The 12,500-nt window shown below is 36.2% G+C and overlaps 1 protein-coding gene across 10 annotated transcripts in view; it reads left to right on the plus strand.

Moving 5' to 3' along the window:
- Positions 1-12,500, plus strand: part of LOC124423044 (transcription factor Sox-6-like) — a 174,563-nt gene that overhangs the window by 137,600 nt on the left and 24,463 nt on the right. For all 10 annotated transcript variants that reach the window (XM_046960301.1, XM_046960302.1, XM_046960303.1 and 7 more), the window contains 2 exons: positions 1-171; positions 6,997-7,213. The exon at positions 1-171 is cut by the window's left edge and continues 720 nt beyond it. In XM_046960301.1, the coding sequence (XP_046816257.1) occupies positions 1-171; positions 6,997-7,213 (388 nt within the window). The remainder of the gene's footprint in view (positions 172-6,996; positions 7,214-12,500) is intronic.

A 12,500-nucleotide genomic window follows, 5' to 3' on the forward strand; every position in this document is an offset into this window, starting at 1 on the left:
CGGCACTGGCATCACCACCACCGCAACTACTACCGTTGCTAGTAAAAGATCCATGGACGACGTTCTCAAGAGGCTAACCTGTAAGATGAACAGCGAGTCTCTTTCCCTTCAGGACGATGTCACGGATAACAGGCGGAGTGCCACGCCCCCAACTGGACACAATTCGCATAGGTTTGTGTTGCTCTTGAAAAAGCTTTTATCAACAAGCTCTTTCGTTCCTCTTGTGTCTGTGTGGGTTTTTGGATGTGTGTGTACGTTCGATGATCGTAGGAAGAAATTAAGGATGACTTTCGAACCCTAGTGAAATAATAAAATGCTAATACGTGGGATGATAAATTGTTGTGTATTGTGTCCGAGGGATAAGGGACCCGTCGCTCAAACGGAAATCACAAAAAGCTTTACGTACTTCGAGCTGTCTGAGAATTAACGGCTCGATAATTAGCATTTCCATTGGAATCATTTATTTCATCGTGATTCTTTACTTTTATGCGACAATTGACATTTCTTTCTTCCAATTGACATTTCTTTCTTTCAATTGAACCTATTATTCAGATATGTTATTAACATTCTTATAATAATTATGAAAATTGATAAGGTAAATCAAATAACTCATTTGATAACAAATTTATTGAAATAATATAATCTGCTGAAATAAATCAGATATTACATTGCAAGATCATTTTTCAATTTTTAACTCGTAAATTTTGATCTAACTCATGTTGTTCACTCTTAAAGAGATCCATCTCGTGATCCATAAGGAATATATAGAGCAAATAGACTCTGTCAATTTCCGTTCTAATCAATTCTAATCAATTTCCGTTCCGTTTCGAAACGGTTCCGGAAATGAGAAAGAGAGACAAATAGAGAGAGAGAGAGAGAGAGAGAGAGAGAGAGAGAGAGAGAGAAAAAGAAATCGTCTTCCTTAGAATCTTATTCCTGTTTTATGCCGATTCTTCTTGACGCTTATCATTTAAAGATAAGATTCGAGAGGAGTACAGTCTTACGTCGAACTTTGTTACGCAACATTTACATATAATACGTATAAATATATATAGATGTATGTGTGTGTGTGTGTGTGTGTGTTAAATCTATATTATATCTCTCTTATAAAACATAATTCGCAATATTCAAGCTATCCTAATCAAAAGTTAAGCGACAATATGATATTTTCATCGCGAAAGGCCATCATCTGTCAACCTTCTTTTTATAATTAGGATAGAAATCGTTCGAAATGGTCGATCCACTTCGCTTCATCTCTTTCGTGACATTTCTATTAACTCGATCGTACGTATAAACTACTACCAATGGAAAAAGAAAGCGAAATATTTATATAAAATTTTCATTCGGTCTCGTTCGTCGTTCCTTGTTTTTTATAAATTTATCATAAATCGTACTACTATTACTACTACTACTACTACTACTACTACTAATAATAATAATAATAATAATATGCGAATTCTGTCGCAAGTGAAATATTTGAGACGTCGACGTTTTTGGCTGAGAGTATAAATATGCCAACGCTTTCAATGAATGTTTCTTTAAAAGCGATCATTGTACTCATGGAAGAGAGAAAGAGAAATAAAGAGAGAGAGAGAGAGAGAGAGAGAGAGAGAATCATAAAACAAATCTTTTTTTTTCGAAAGTTAAAACAAAGCCACGACGATGGTAGAGAAATATAAAAGATTCTCGATAAAGCTTTCGTTGAGTATACTTTCGTATATATAATATATTTTTCGTTCAGCATACTTTCGTATATATAATATATTTCGTGAAATATGTTTCCCTTTCTCTTTCTCTCTCTCTCTCTCTCTCTGTCTTCCTCTCTTTCACTCTTTTCTTTCTCTCTCTCTCTCTCTCTCTCTCTCTCTCTCTCTCTCTCTCTCTGTCTTCCTCTCTTTCACTCTTTTCTTTTTTCTCTCTCTCTGTCTCTCTCTCTCTCTCTTTTTAGTTTTCACACACGCAAAGACAAAGAGCCATTGTGTAAAATACGATCGTTAAAAGGAACGAAATTATTTTCTTTTTAAATAAGCTCTTCTAATAGATACGTAAATTTATACTTTATCGTTGATCGAATAAAGAACGATCGATAAAGATTATCTTTCATACATGGTTGTTAATGAACTTCAACGGAAATATCCTCCGGTTACACGTGCTTCGAGAAACGAGTAATTCGACATATCCGGAGAACAGAGTCGAGACGATAATCGTTCCTAGGTAATCGGTCCCGTCGATGAATTGATTCGTTGTAGAGAAATCGTAATTATAACGAGTAATTCTTTTTTCTTCTTTTATCTTTTCCTTCGTGTTTCTATTCATTCTAATTCTCATAAAATATACAATGTCGCTGAGACAGAGTGAAGATTGTATCAGCACGTGGCTTATTACCGATCACTGGTATACGTCATATAAGTAAAGTGGTCGATTATGGGATCGTTATCGTCTTCTGAGGCATTATAAGCTTTTTGTTTCTTAAACGATACGGCAACTGATCCAACGAATAAGAACATTTTAAAGCCGACTCCGATCGTCCAAGGAAACATTTTATACATCCTCATCGTCCGCCTTTCTTAGAATAATGTAGAGAAGAGATGTATTATAAAGAAGAGAGTCTTACACACGTTATCTCTCTTTCTCTCTTCTTTCCATCTCTCTTTTTCTCTCTCTCTCTCTCTCTCTCTCTTTTCGATATGATAATATGTCGAAGAAGCTCGTGAAGATCCTACGATTTGTTATTCCTTTTTAATGTTGATTGAACGTTATTTGATTTGATTTTATTTTATTTCCTGAATTTTTTCTTTCATAAGTATGCAGATCAAATTTATGTAGAAACCAAGATATAATTTGTACGAGTTCAATTTATACTTTTCCCTCGTCTGGTATAACCCGAGCTACGATCGTTACTCGCACGTAGTAGGTATATAGATTACAGCAAAAAATATCCGAATAGGCCAGTGAGTGAGCGTACAAATAAGTAAGAGAGAGAGGGAGAGAGAGAGAGAGAAAGCGATAATGTGCAATCCAATCCCACGTCTTCTTGATGTATTTATCGAACGTACGCGAGTGAACTTGGCAAAGGCAGATGAAGCGGGACAGAATCGTGCCAATCCGTTGCTCCGTTAACCACATCGAAAATCGTTGCTCGCAGCCAATATTCTTCCAAAATTTTCGCCAAAAACGCATACAAGTTGGTTGTTCGATTTCTACGTGACGTTTATCTCTCGTTTGGAGTACGTTCAATTTTTCGTATATTTCGTTATCGTTAACACAAAAGGAAAATCGACGTTTATTATTTTGACAGATCGATGACACTAGTCTTTTGCCGTCATCGATTTCAACGTAAACGTAAAATGTATAGTATAATGATGTGTAATTGTATGTTGTGTTGGACCTATAACACGATCCAAGAATAATAATATCTACTCTTTCCACGGCTACGAGATAAGTGACACGAATTTTCTCTAAATTCGAGGATTTCGTCATGATCCGAGCATTCCGAGATCGGTTACCTCGAGCTATCTTATTAATCGTTCATGAGTCTTACGGGTATTCGTTGCGGGTACGATTTAAATCGTATTTGAAATTCCAATCGATATATCTGGCACGGTACGTATATACGTGATAAGTAAGAATGAAGTGATCTGTATGAGCTTATCAACATTAATGAGTTTAATAATTTTCTTTTTTCTTTTTTTTTTTGTTCTTTTATATTAAAGATAAAAATTATTTGCCTCCGTGCAATGTTCTACATCTTAAATAATTCAATGATCGATCATCGATCTCGCTGACGTACGACGATTCACAGGCTAAATTTATGAAAGGAAGAAACGTAGGTGATAATTTAGAAGCAAACGACATCTTCGCGTGTCTCATCGTCGGGAATCTTGAATGATCTTCTCGAAAAAAAAAGAAAAATAAAGAAAAGAAGAAGAAGAAGAAGAAGAAACACTTGCTCTTAACGTCCTAAAACCTTTCCACGAAGGTCAGAAGAATTTTCTTTAGAAATTCTCTCTAACACGCTTTTCAGCGTGGAACTGCGAGGAATGAAGAAGTTGTTTAGGAACAACGTAACGAGCCGTGGCATACTCGAGACCTACCGTGTAACAGCTTTGTTGCGTGTTGCAACTCGCGAACGTATATCATTACTCGGGCTTTAATCTCATCCACTAAGAACGCACGAGTCATATTACGAGGCGTATGCTCGTCTATCCATAGATATGGATGACCAGTAACTAAGAATACGAGAAAGAGAGAGAGAGAGAGAGAGAGAGAGAGAGAGAGAGAGAGAGAGAGAGAGAGAGAAAGAGAGAGAGGAGGGAGAACGACTAAACGTCCTGTACGTTGCCTTAAGACATTCTAAATTTAAACGTTATTCGATAAAAGCCTTTGGAACGAGCGTAACGTTATTCCGAGTGAGACCGATAACAGTGTTACAAGACGTCTTCTCTATTCTATCTATGTGTGACGAGTTCCCTATCGAACGAGCTTTTCTCGTAAACCTTTCGTCTCGAGAATGTTACGGGGAGATTTCCAACGTTACGTATAATGTATTTTCATCGTCGATCGAATTAAAAAAAAAAAAAAAAAACAAACAAAAAAAGAAAAGAGAAAAGAAATAAAGAACTCCATGAATAATAGATTATTAGATTATTTTCATTTTTACTTAATAAAAGATTGAAGATTATGAGATTATAAGACATAATCGATTAATCGATCGAACGTATATTTCCGATTAAAATAGATATTTAGAAAAATCTTTCGCAATATTATTTTGCAACATTTGCTTGTACAATTTTTAATTAGAATTTGTATATATTCTTTATCTATGTGTTCATATTTGTGTACGTGCATGTATGTGTATTTTGCTTAGAAAGACAATTCGAAAGCTAATTGCGTACAAAGAGAAGCAGCCACCAGCTAGGTGTCCATTTATCTCTTACACCATCTGTAGGAAATAAAGCCCTTCGAATCTCTTAGCGCGTAATAATAATAACAGAATGAGCCTTTTGTCGGGAGTACCAGGGTGGCGGAAGGCCAACAGGAGAAGCGAGGTCACTGGGCGCGAATAGAAGCCATGATCCTCTCTCTCTTTCTCTATCTATCTCTTTCTCTTTCTCTCTCTCTCTCTCTCTCTCTCTCTCTCTCTCTCTCCCTCTCCTCTGAGCAGCGATATTATCGGTCCAAAGAAAACCATGCACAGCCGGAGCCTTTCATGGACGAGCGCGGATAAGAAGCCTTCTTCGCTAATTACAGGCCGAACGTAACGTGCACCCAACGTTTCTGAAAGAACCAACGTTCTTTCCTTGTGCCCTAAACGACCCTGAATATATTTTATGCTGAAAATAAAAAAGAAAATAAAAATAAATAGGAGTTAATTAGAATTAGATCGTCATATATTTATAAATTAATCGTTGTTCAAGTCGTAAATATCAATTATAATCGAATAATCCATAAAGTATTGTCATAATCTATGGACATTTGTATCTTCAATTATTTCAACTTATATACATGTATATATCTATCTATTTGAAAATATTGATCGGTCGAATAATATCAATTAATTAATTCTCATTTAAATAAATAATATAATTTCGAATAATAAATATAAATATAAATGGTGAATCGCTTAGAAAGAGAAAGAGAGAGAGAGTAGATAAGTAATTTTGGTTGAAATGAGACCAGAGAAAAAAGTCAAAAGAAAGACAAGAGAGGAAGAGAAAAGGGAATAAGAATCTTCTTTATATACTGCAGTATCCGAGACTTCAACGCCTTGGACATGCGTCGACCTAGATTACGAAGGACGGTCTTTCGACGTTTTACGATTCTTTCTTTCTTTCTTTCTTTCTTTCTTTCTTTCTTTACCGGGAAATCTTTGCGTTGTCCTCGATGCGTTGAATGAGAAGTCGTCGGGGTAGCCCTCGTTGTCCGGCTGAGAGTGATTCGAGAGAGCTAGATAGACGGACAGATAGAAAAAGATAGAAAGAGAGAGGAGAGAGAGAGAGAGAGAAAGAGAGAAAGAGAGAAAAAGAGAGTCCAACGATGCTCTCTCTCTTGGCAGTACCACAATACCGGCAGGGTATCACTTATTCGTGGTCCATTTTCCCTGACATAAAAGAGGCAGGAAGAGCCTGCGGCGCGCGGCGAGAGGAAACTCTCGAGGATTGAGAATCGAGAGAGGAGGGACGGAGTGCGCTCCGGGGAGGGCCCATCACGGGTGCAAACACTCGCTTCACCGTGATTGCGTGGCCGCGACCCTATCTATTATTCACCTGACTCCCGACCTCTTCCTCTTCTACCTCCTCTCCTCCTCATCCACATCCTCATCCTCCTCACCAGTACCATTACGTTCCACTACACTACTGTCTTCTTTCGTGTTGTTCCTACACGAGCTTTTGCATCTACTATTTCGGACTTTTCGTTCAGTCTTCGAAAGGCTGCCAGCCTTTTTTTCTTTTTTTTTTTCTTTCTTTTTCTTTTTTCACAAAGCACTCGTGTCCTTGTTAACTTCTCGTTTCAAACATTTCTCTCTCTCTCTCTCTCTCTCTCTCTCTCTCTCTCTCTCTCTCTTTGTATACATTTATGTACGTTTTTATAATGGATACTTGCAAATTTTTATTCTTAGATCAAGTATAAATACGGATTGTATATATTCGATCTAAGTGAAGTTAATTTTCATCGTTATTGTGATCGTTAATTCTTTTTCATTATTATCTTTGTTCTTTTGCCTAATATATCACGAACATTAGAACATTTCTAAGATAATTTAAAAATCAATATATGAGATAAGCTAGTATAGGGATTAATATACGAAGAATAACGCTAGATATGTATTCTATAGAAAAATACATTTCAAACCGGTTGTCGGGAAATATAACTGTACGATTAAAATAAAGAAAAAGAGAAAGAAAGAGAGAGAGAAAGAGAGAGAGAGAGAGAGAGAGAGAGAGAGAGAGAAATTAAATAGAGCGTGATTTAATAGCGTTGCTTTTATGTTTACAGCGGAAACGCCGGTAACGTGGCGAACAACGTGCCTCCTTCGCCCCCAGCTACAAGCAGGATACAAAACACGGAAGGACAGGTTCAACAGGACGGTGCAGCGGCCCTTCATAGGGTCCTCTGCGCCGAGAGCATCGTTGAGAAAGAACGTAGGCTCTCCGAGATGATCCTTCAGCTGCAACTCCTCAGGGAACAACTGCTCCAGCAGCAGGACCAGAAGGTAAGATTTTTCTCAGGAAGAAATATTTAAGTAAATGTATCCATTTCCTCGTACTTTTCCAATCAAATATTTATGAGAATCGGATTTAAACCAGGATAAAATCTTAGTTTTGTTTCTTTCTTTTTTCTTTCTTTTCTTTTTATTTTATTTTATTTTTTTTTATTTTATTTTTTTTTTTCCTTTAATATCATAACGTTATTCAGTCATATGAATTAGTAACAGGAAGAAAAAAGAAAGAAAAACAAGATTTCCGTTCGTATATTTAACACGATATTAATAGATAATTTTCATTTAAACGTTGCTACCAATTCACACGGTAATCCTAGATATCTACATACGTTCAAAGTTATCACAGAATCTGTCGGTTAACCGATATCATTGCGTCTCGTTTCCGGTTGTTAGATAGATCAACCATAATGCCTTAATCCTACTACTCGCGTTTCCGCTCGTAAAAATCGTATTATGCCTTGAGTTTCGCATATTCGTTCACTAGTATCTTTTTCGGAAGGATGACGTATTTCTTCTTAGTTAATGGAAACGCGTTCTACGTTTAGACAAGACCAATCGGAATTAATTTCTTATCCAATCAAAATAAAACAAAACAAAAAACTTTGTCTCGTAATAACTTTTGATATAAATGAACATTTTTTGATAGAAATTTGTTTGATTAAGAGAAACGACGATAGACAATATATCCTTCCATTTGTGTTTTACCGATAATAAGAGGAATAATTTATGGGCGAGATTAAGTTGCGTTTCGATCGTAACGATAATTTTACCGTTGTGAGTTAATTTATTTTAATTATGTCAGAGATAGAAAGAGAGAATATTCCGAAATAAATCGACTTTAATTAAGAATAATATTAATTTATAATCTTCGGAATATGTGATAGTCTAACGTAGATAGGTAGATAGGTAGGTAGGTAGATAGGGTAGATAGATAAGTTATAAAGCAATATAAGGATTATCGAATAATGCAATTATTTATGATTGACATGGGATTAACAGCAGGAGGATCGAAATAAGCCAGGATCGTCGTCTCCGAACTCGTTCTCATTTTTATCGATATTATCCAGGAATATATTCCTGTACTTTTCTAATAAAGTTCAGAAACTCTAAACTCATCGTCATATATCGGCATCGACGAAAAACGACAACGATTCTAAGATAATTAACTCGCCATCGACACGAAACGAGCAGCCTCGAGAACGTCCCAAAGAAAACAAATCGAATCAGATTGGTTTCTCGCACGATTTAACGACTACAAATATAATCGGCCAGACCGAAGGAAAGGAAAGAGAGCGCGAAAACTCAGCAGGAACATGATCCGAAATGTTTCCGTAGCCATCCAGATCGATCGTATAACACTATCGTGACAACATATAACAAGGAGGAAGATCGTGCGAACGAAATTAACGATTATAAATACAAATAGACAGTTTAGATTTATCGATCTCTCCTAAACCCAAAGACGCGTTCCAACCTCTCTTCTCTTGAACCGACACGCTCCGATCTTAAGATTATAATTATTAATAGAAAACGGTACGTCTCAAATTATTAGGATGTTATATTTAATTCGCACCTTCAGCAAATTTATTTGAATTTATATAGAATCTCTCTAACCAATGTTTTCGTGTTCGTCTGACATATATGTAAATGGTCCCTTCAATTTTTCACGAAAGTCAAAATCTAATTAACACCGAACTCTTTAAGACGATCCTTTAGTTTTGTCGATAAAAAAATATATAATCTATTTAATTAATAATATATTTAATTAATAATATATTTAATTTATATAGTCCCTTGATCATTTTACTCGACGAGAATCAAAATAGAATTGACGGAATCGTTTAACGATCTTTTTCTGATAATGAAAGTAAAATCATAAATGTGACGTCAATCGGTATAACGTTTTTGTCCTATACTTTTTTTTAAATGTATTTTTTTCCACATTTCTTTGATCAACTTCGAATCGAACGAGATATAGTGACCGAACGATCATAAGAAAGTAATAAATGTCATATTTCCATAATTCATTCAATTCAATAAAAAAAGATATGATTGATACATGTATAAATACTAAAGCATTGGCTTTTCGACATTCCTACGACATTAATAAAGTAACGATATGAATTTAAATGGATCGATCGTAATATAAATATCGCATTTCTCCATTATCATGAAAAATCTTTCGGTCGACGTCCTTTTAAAAGATTATTCTTATATGACTACTTAATTTATATATACATACATATGTATATATATATTTCTTTTTTTTATCACAAGTATCTATATGCATTAATATTTACCTGCTCTTTTTATCATTTCTTATCATTCAATCACTGCTCTTCTTAAATTAAAATTTAAAAAATTTACCTGTATACTAGTAATTTGTCTTTTTAGACAAATAAAAAACAAGAAGTTCAACTAAAGAAGAGAGAAAGAGAAAGAGAGACGAATAGAATATATTATATTTAAGCTTGTAATACTATCGCGATGACTTGATGGTTCTCGCGTGACCTCGAAAAATGCACGGGTCATCGCGTGGATGAGAGAATACAAGCGGCATGCTGCCACCGATGCCACTACTACCACTACCACCATCACCATCGGCATCATTGGCATCGGGAAAAGAAATTGCAAGAGGCAAACCGTCTGTTCCACGCAAGAATGCAAACGCGTGCAGATAATGCCCACACACGTATTACCGTCATTATGCCGGTCATTTACGTTCTGTAGAAACGACTTGCTCGCTTCTCTGATATCCCGCGAAATTTTGCTCACGGCAAATTTCTACGAACTCGTTTAAGCAAACACATCATTTTTCATCGTCGTCGTCGTCGTTGTCATTGTCATCGTCATCGTTGTCATCTCAAGGACACAAATACATTAGCGCAATATAGTACCTCTAATAGATACTTTTCTCTCGCGAATGAATTTTCGTTATCTATGTTTTTTGTAATCCCATTATAACGAAAAATATTCGTATTTCTGGAAGTGTCTCGTTCCGTTTCCACGAGAGTTACACAGTGAATGAATTCGAATTGAGTTAAGAGGAACGACTTCCGAATATTTCATAGACTCAGCTTGAGCGTTAGCGTAAAATTGGTTCGCACGAGATCGATGCGCTCTCCGTGTTTTTCTCTTTCTCTATTTCTTTTCTTTTTTGAATGAAAGAGAAAGATAGAGAGAGAGAGAGAGAGAGAGAGAGAGAGAGAGAGAGAGAGAGAGAGAGAGAGAGAGAGTTGACGAGACGAAGCTGTGAAATTTTGTAGCTGCCTTCCGAAATTATATTTATCATCTCGAAAAGGAATCCGGAATGATCGTTATAATTACAGATGAAGATACATTTTGTTACGTTTTGATTCAAGAGTGTATAGTTCTCCGCGAAAAAGTTGGTTATATTGTTGCTGATGATACTAATGCTGATGCTGCTTATATTGCTGTTGTTGGCTTTTAATGTTCATAACAAACGAAGACACGTTAGAAATGAAACAGAAGGTAATTCATAAGAAGACCTAGAAAGGCCGTCATATAAACGCGATTACGAAGTTCGAAGTTGCAACAACAGAGAAACAGTCAACGAGATTAATGCATTTTGATTCTTAAAACTTTCCACGTTAGAGGAGTACGATGTAATCTCTGTCAAATGACGTTGCGATCTACTACGTACCTGCCTACGTAGCTAACCTCCTTCATGAATTGCAAAACATGTACTTGCTTCTTCTTTTTCTTCTTCTTCTTTTTCTTCTTCTTCTTTTACATCTCCTTTTTTTTATCCTTCTTATTCTCGTCGTTAGAAAACTCTTTTCGATATCTTTGAACGCAAAACAATAACGAGTGAAAGGAGAATGTAATGACTGGTAACTTTCGATTCAATTCACAATTATTTTCTCAATCTCTTTAATTCGTCTAGAAATCGATATAATTATAAGCTAAGAAAATAGATATCGAATTATACGATAATATTTATTTATTTATTTATTTATTTATTTATTTATTTACTTATTTATTTATTTCTTAATTGATTGAAATTACACTCTTCCACAGAAAATATTACATGCGTCGTGTTTTCTAATCGATCTATTGAAGTTCGCAATAAATTAGAAGAAACGTCTCGATCACGTTGAGTTACGCGGTCATCGAAATCATCGAAGGGAGAAAGCGGCCGATCTCTCTCGCGATAAATCGCATTCTTCCGGGCATCGATGTCTTCGCATAAATCAAACTCTCTCTCTTTCTCTCTCTCTCTCTCTCTTTCTTTTTTTCTCTCTCTCTTTCTTTTTTTCTCTCTTTTTCTCTCTTTCTCTCTTTCTTTTTCTCTCTCTTTTTCTCTCTCTCTCTCTTTCTCTAAATTTAATCTCTGATTGAATTTCACGATGAAATCGGTATTAATGTGATATCTATAACACAATGAAGTAAGTACATACTTCTTAAAAAAAAAAAAAAAAAAATAGAAAAAAAAGAAAGAAAAAGAAAACAAGAAATATAAAATATGAAAGGAAAACTCTTGGAAAAACGTCGAGATGAAAGAGAGAAGATAGAGATACATAGATAGATAGATAAATAGAGGGAGAGAGAGAGAGAGAGAGAGAGAGAAACAGACAAAAACAGAGAGAAAGAGAGAGAAAAAGAGAGAGAGAGAGAAAGAGAGAGAGAGATGCACACATAAAATTCTACTCTCTCACTTCCTCTTATGTTTACCATTTTACGTCGACCATTTGATCGGCGTCCTATGAGAAAGAGTAGAACACGTTCGTTGAGGCGGCTGCTGCTGAAGCAACGACGGCGTTTGCGCGAGCCGACGGCGCCTCGACGGTCGTCGTCAACATTTAAAGCGGAAGTACACGCCTCGGAGGAAAGCACCGACTTGGGTAGAAAGGAGAGATAGAGAGAAGGTAGGAGGAAGGCGGTAGTCTCGTCGTTCTCTCCTCCCTCGGGTCGCGGAGGGCGTATAGTAATGTTCGAGTTGGCAGAGTCGGGGTCGACTCGAGTGGGGGCTCCCTCTCCTCTCTCTTTTTCTCTATCTCTCTCTCTCTCTTTCTCTCTCTTTCTTTCTAACTCACTTCCTTTCTCTCTCTTATGCTCTCCCTTTTAGTTCTCTCCTTTACCTTTCCACCTGTTATGCGATTCTGTGCCATGCTGTATTGGCACAGGTGTGCGACTCTGTGCGAGAGAGATAGAAAATCCTTGGATTACATCTACCGTTCTTTTCTATCATTTTCTCTCTCTCTCTCTCTCTCTCTCTCTCTATCTATCTATCTATCTATCTCTTTCTTTCCCGCTC

Source organism: Vespa crabro, chromosome 3 (genome assembly GCF_910589235.1).
Source record: "Vespa crabro chromosome 3, iyVesCrab1.2, whole genome shotgun sequence".
Classification (NCBI taxonomy): Eukaryota; Metazoa; Arthropoda; class Insecta; order Hymenoptera; family Vespidae; genus Vespa; species Vespa crabro.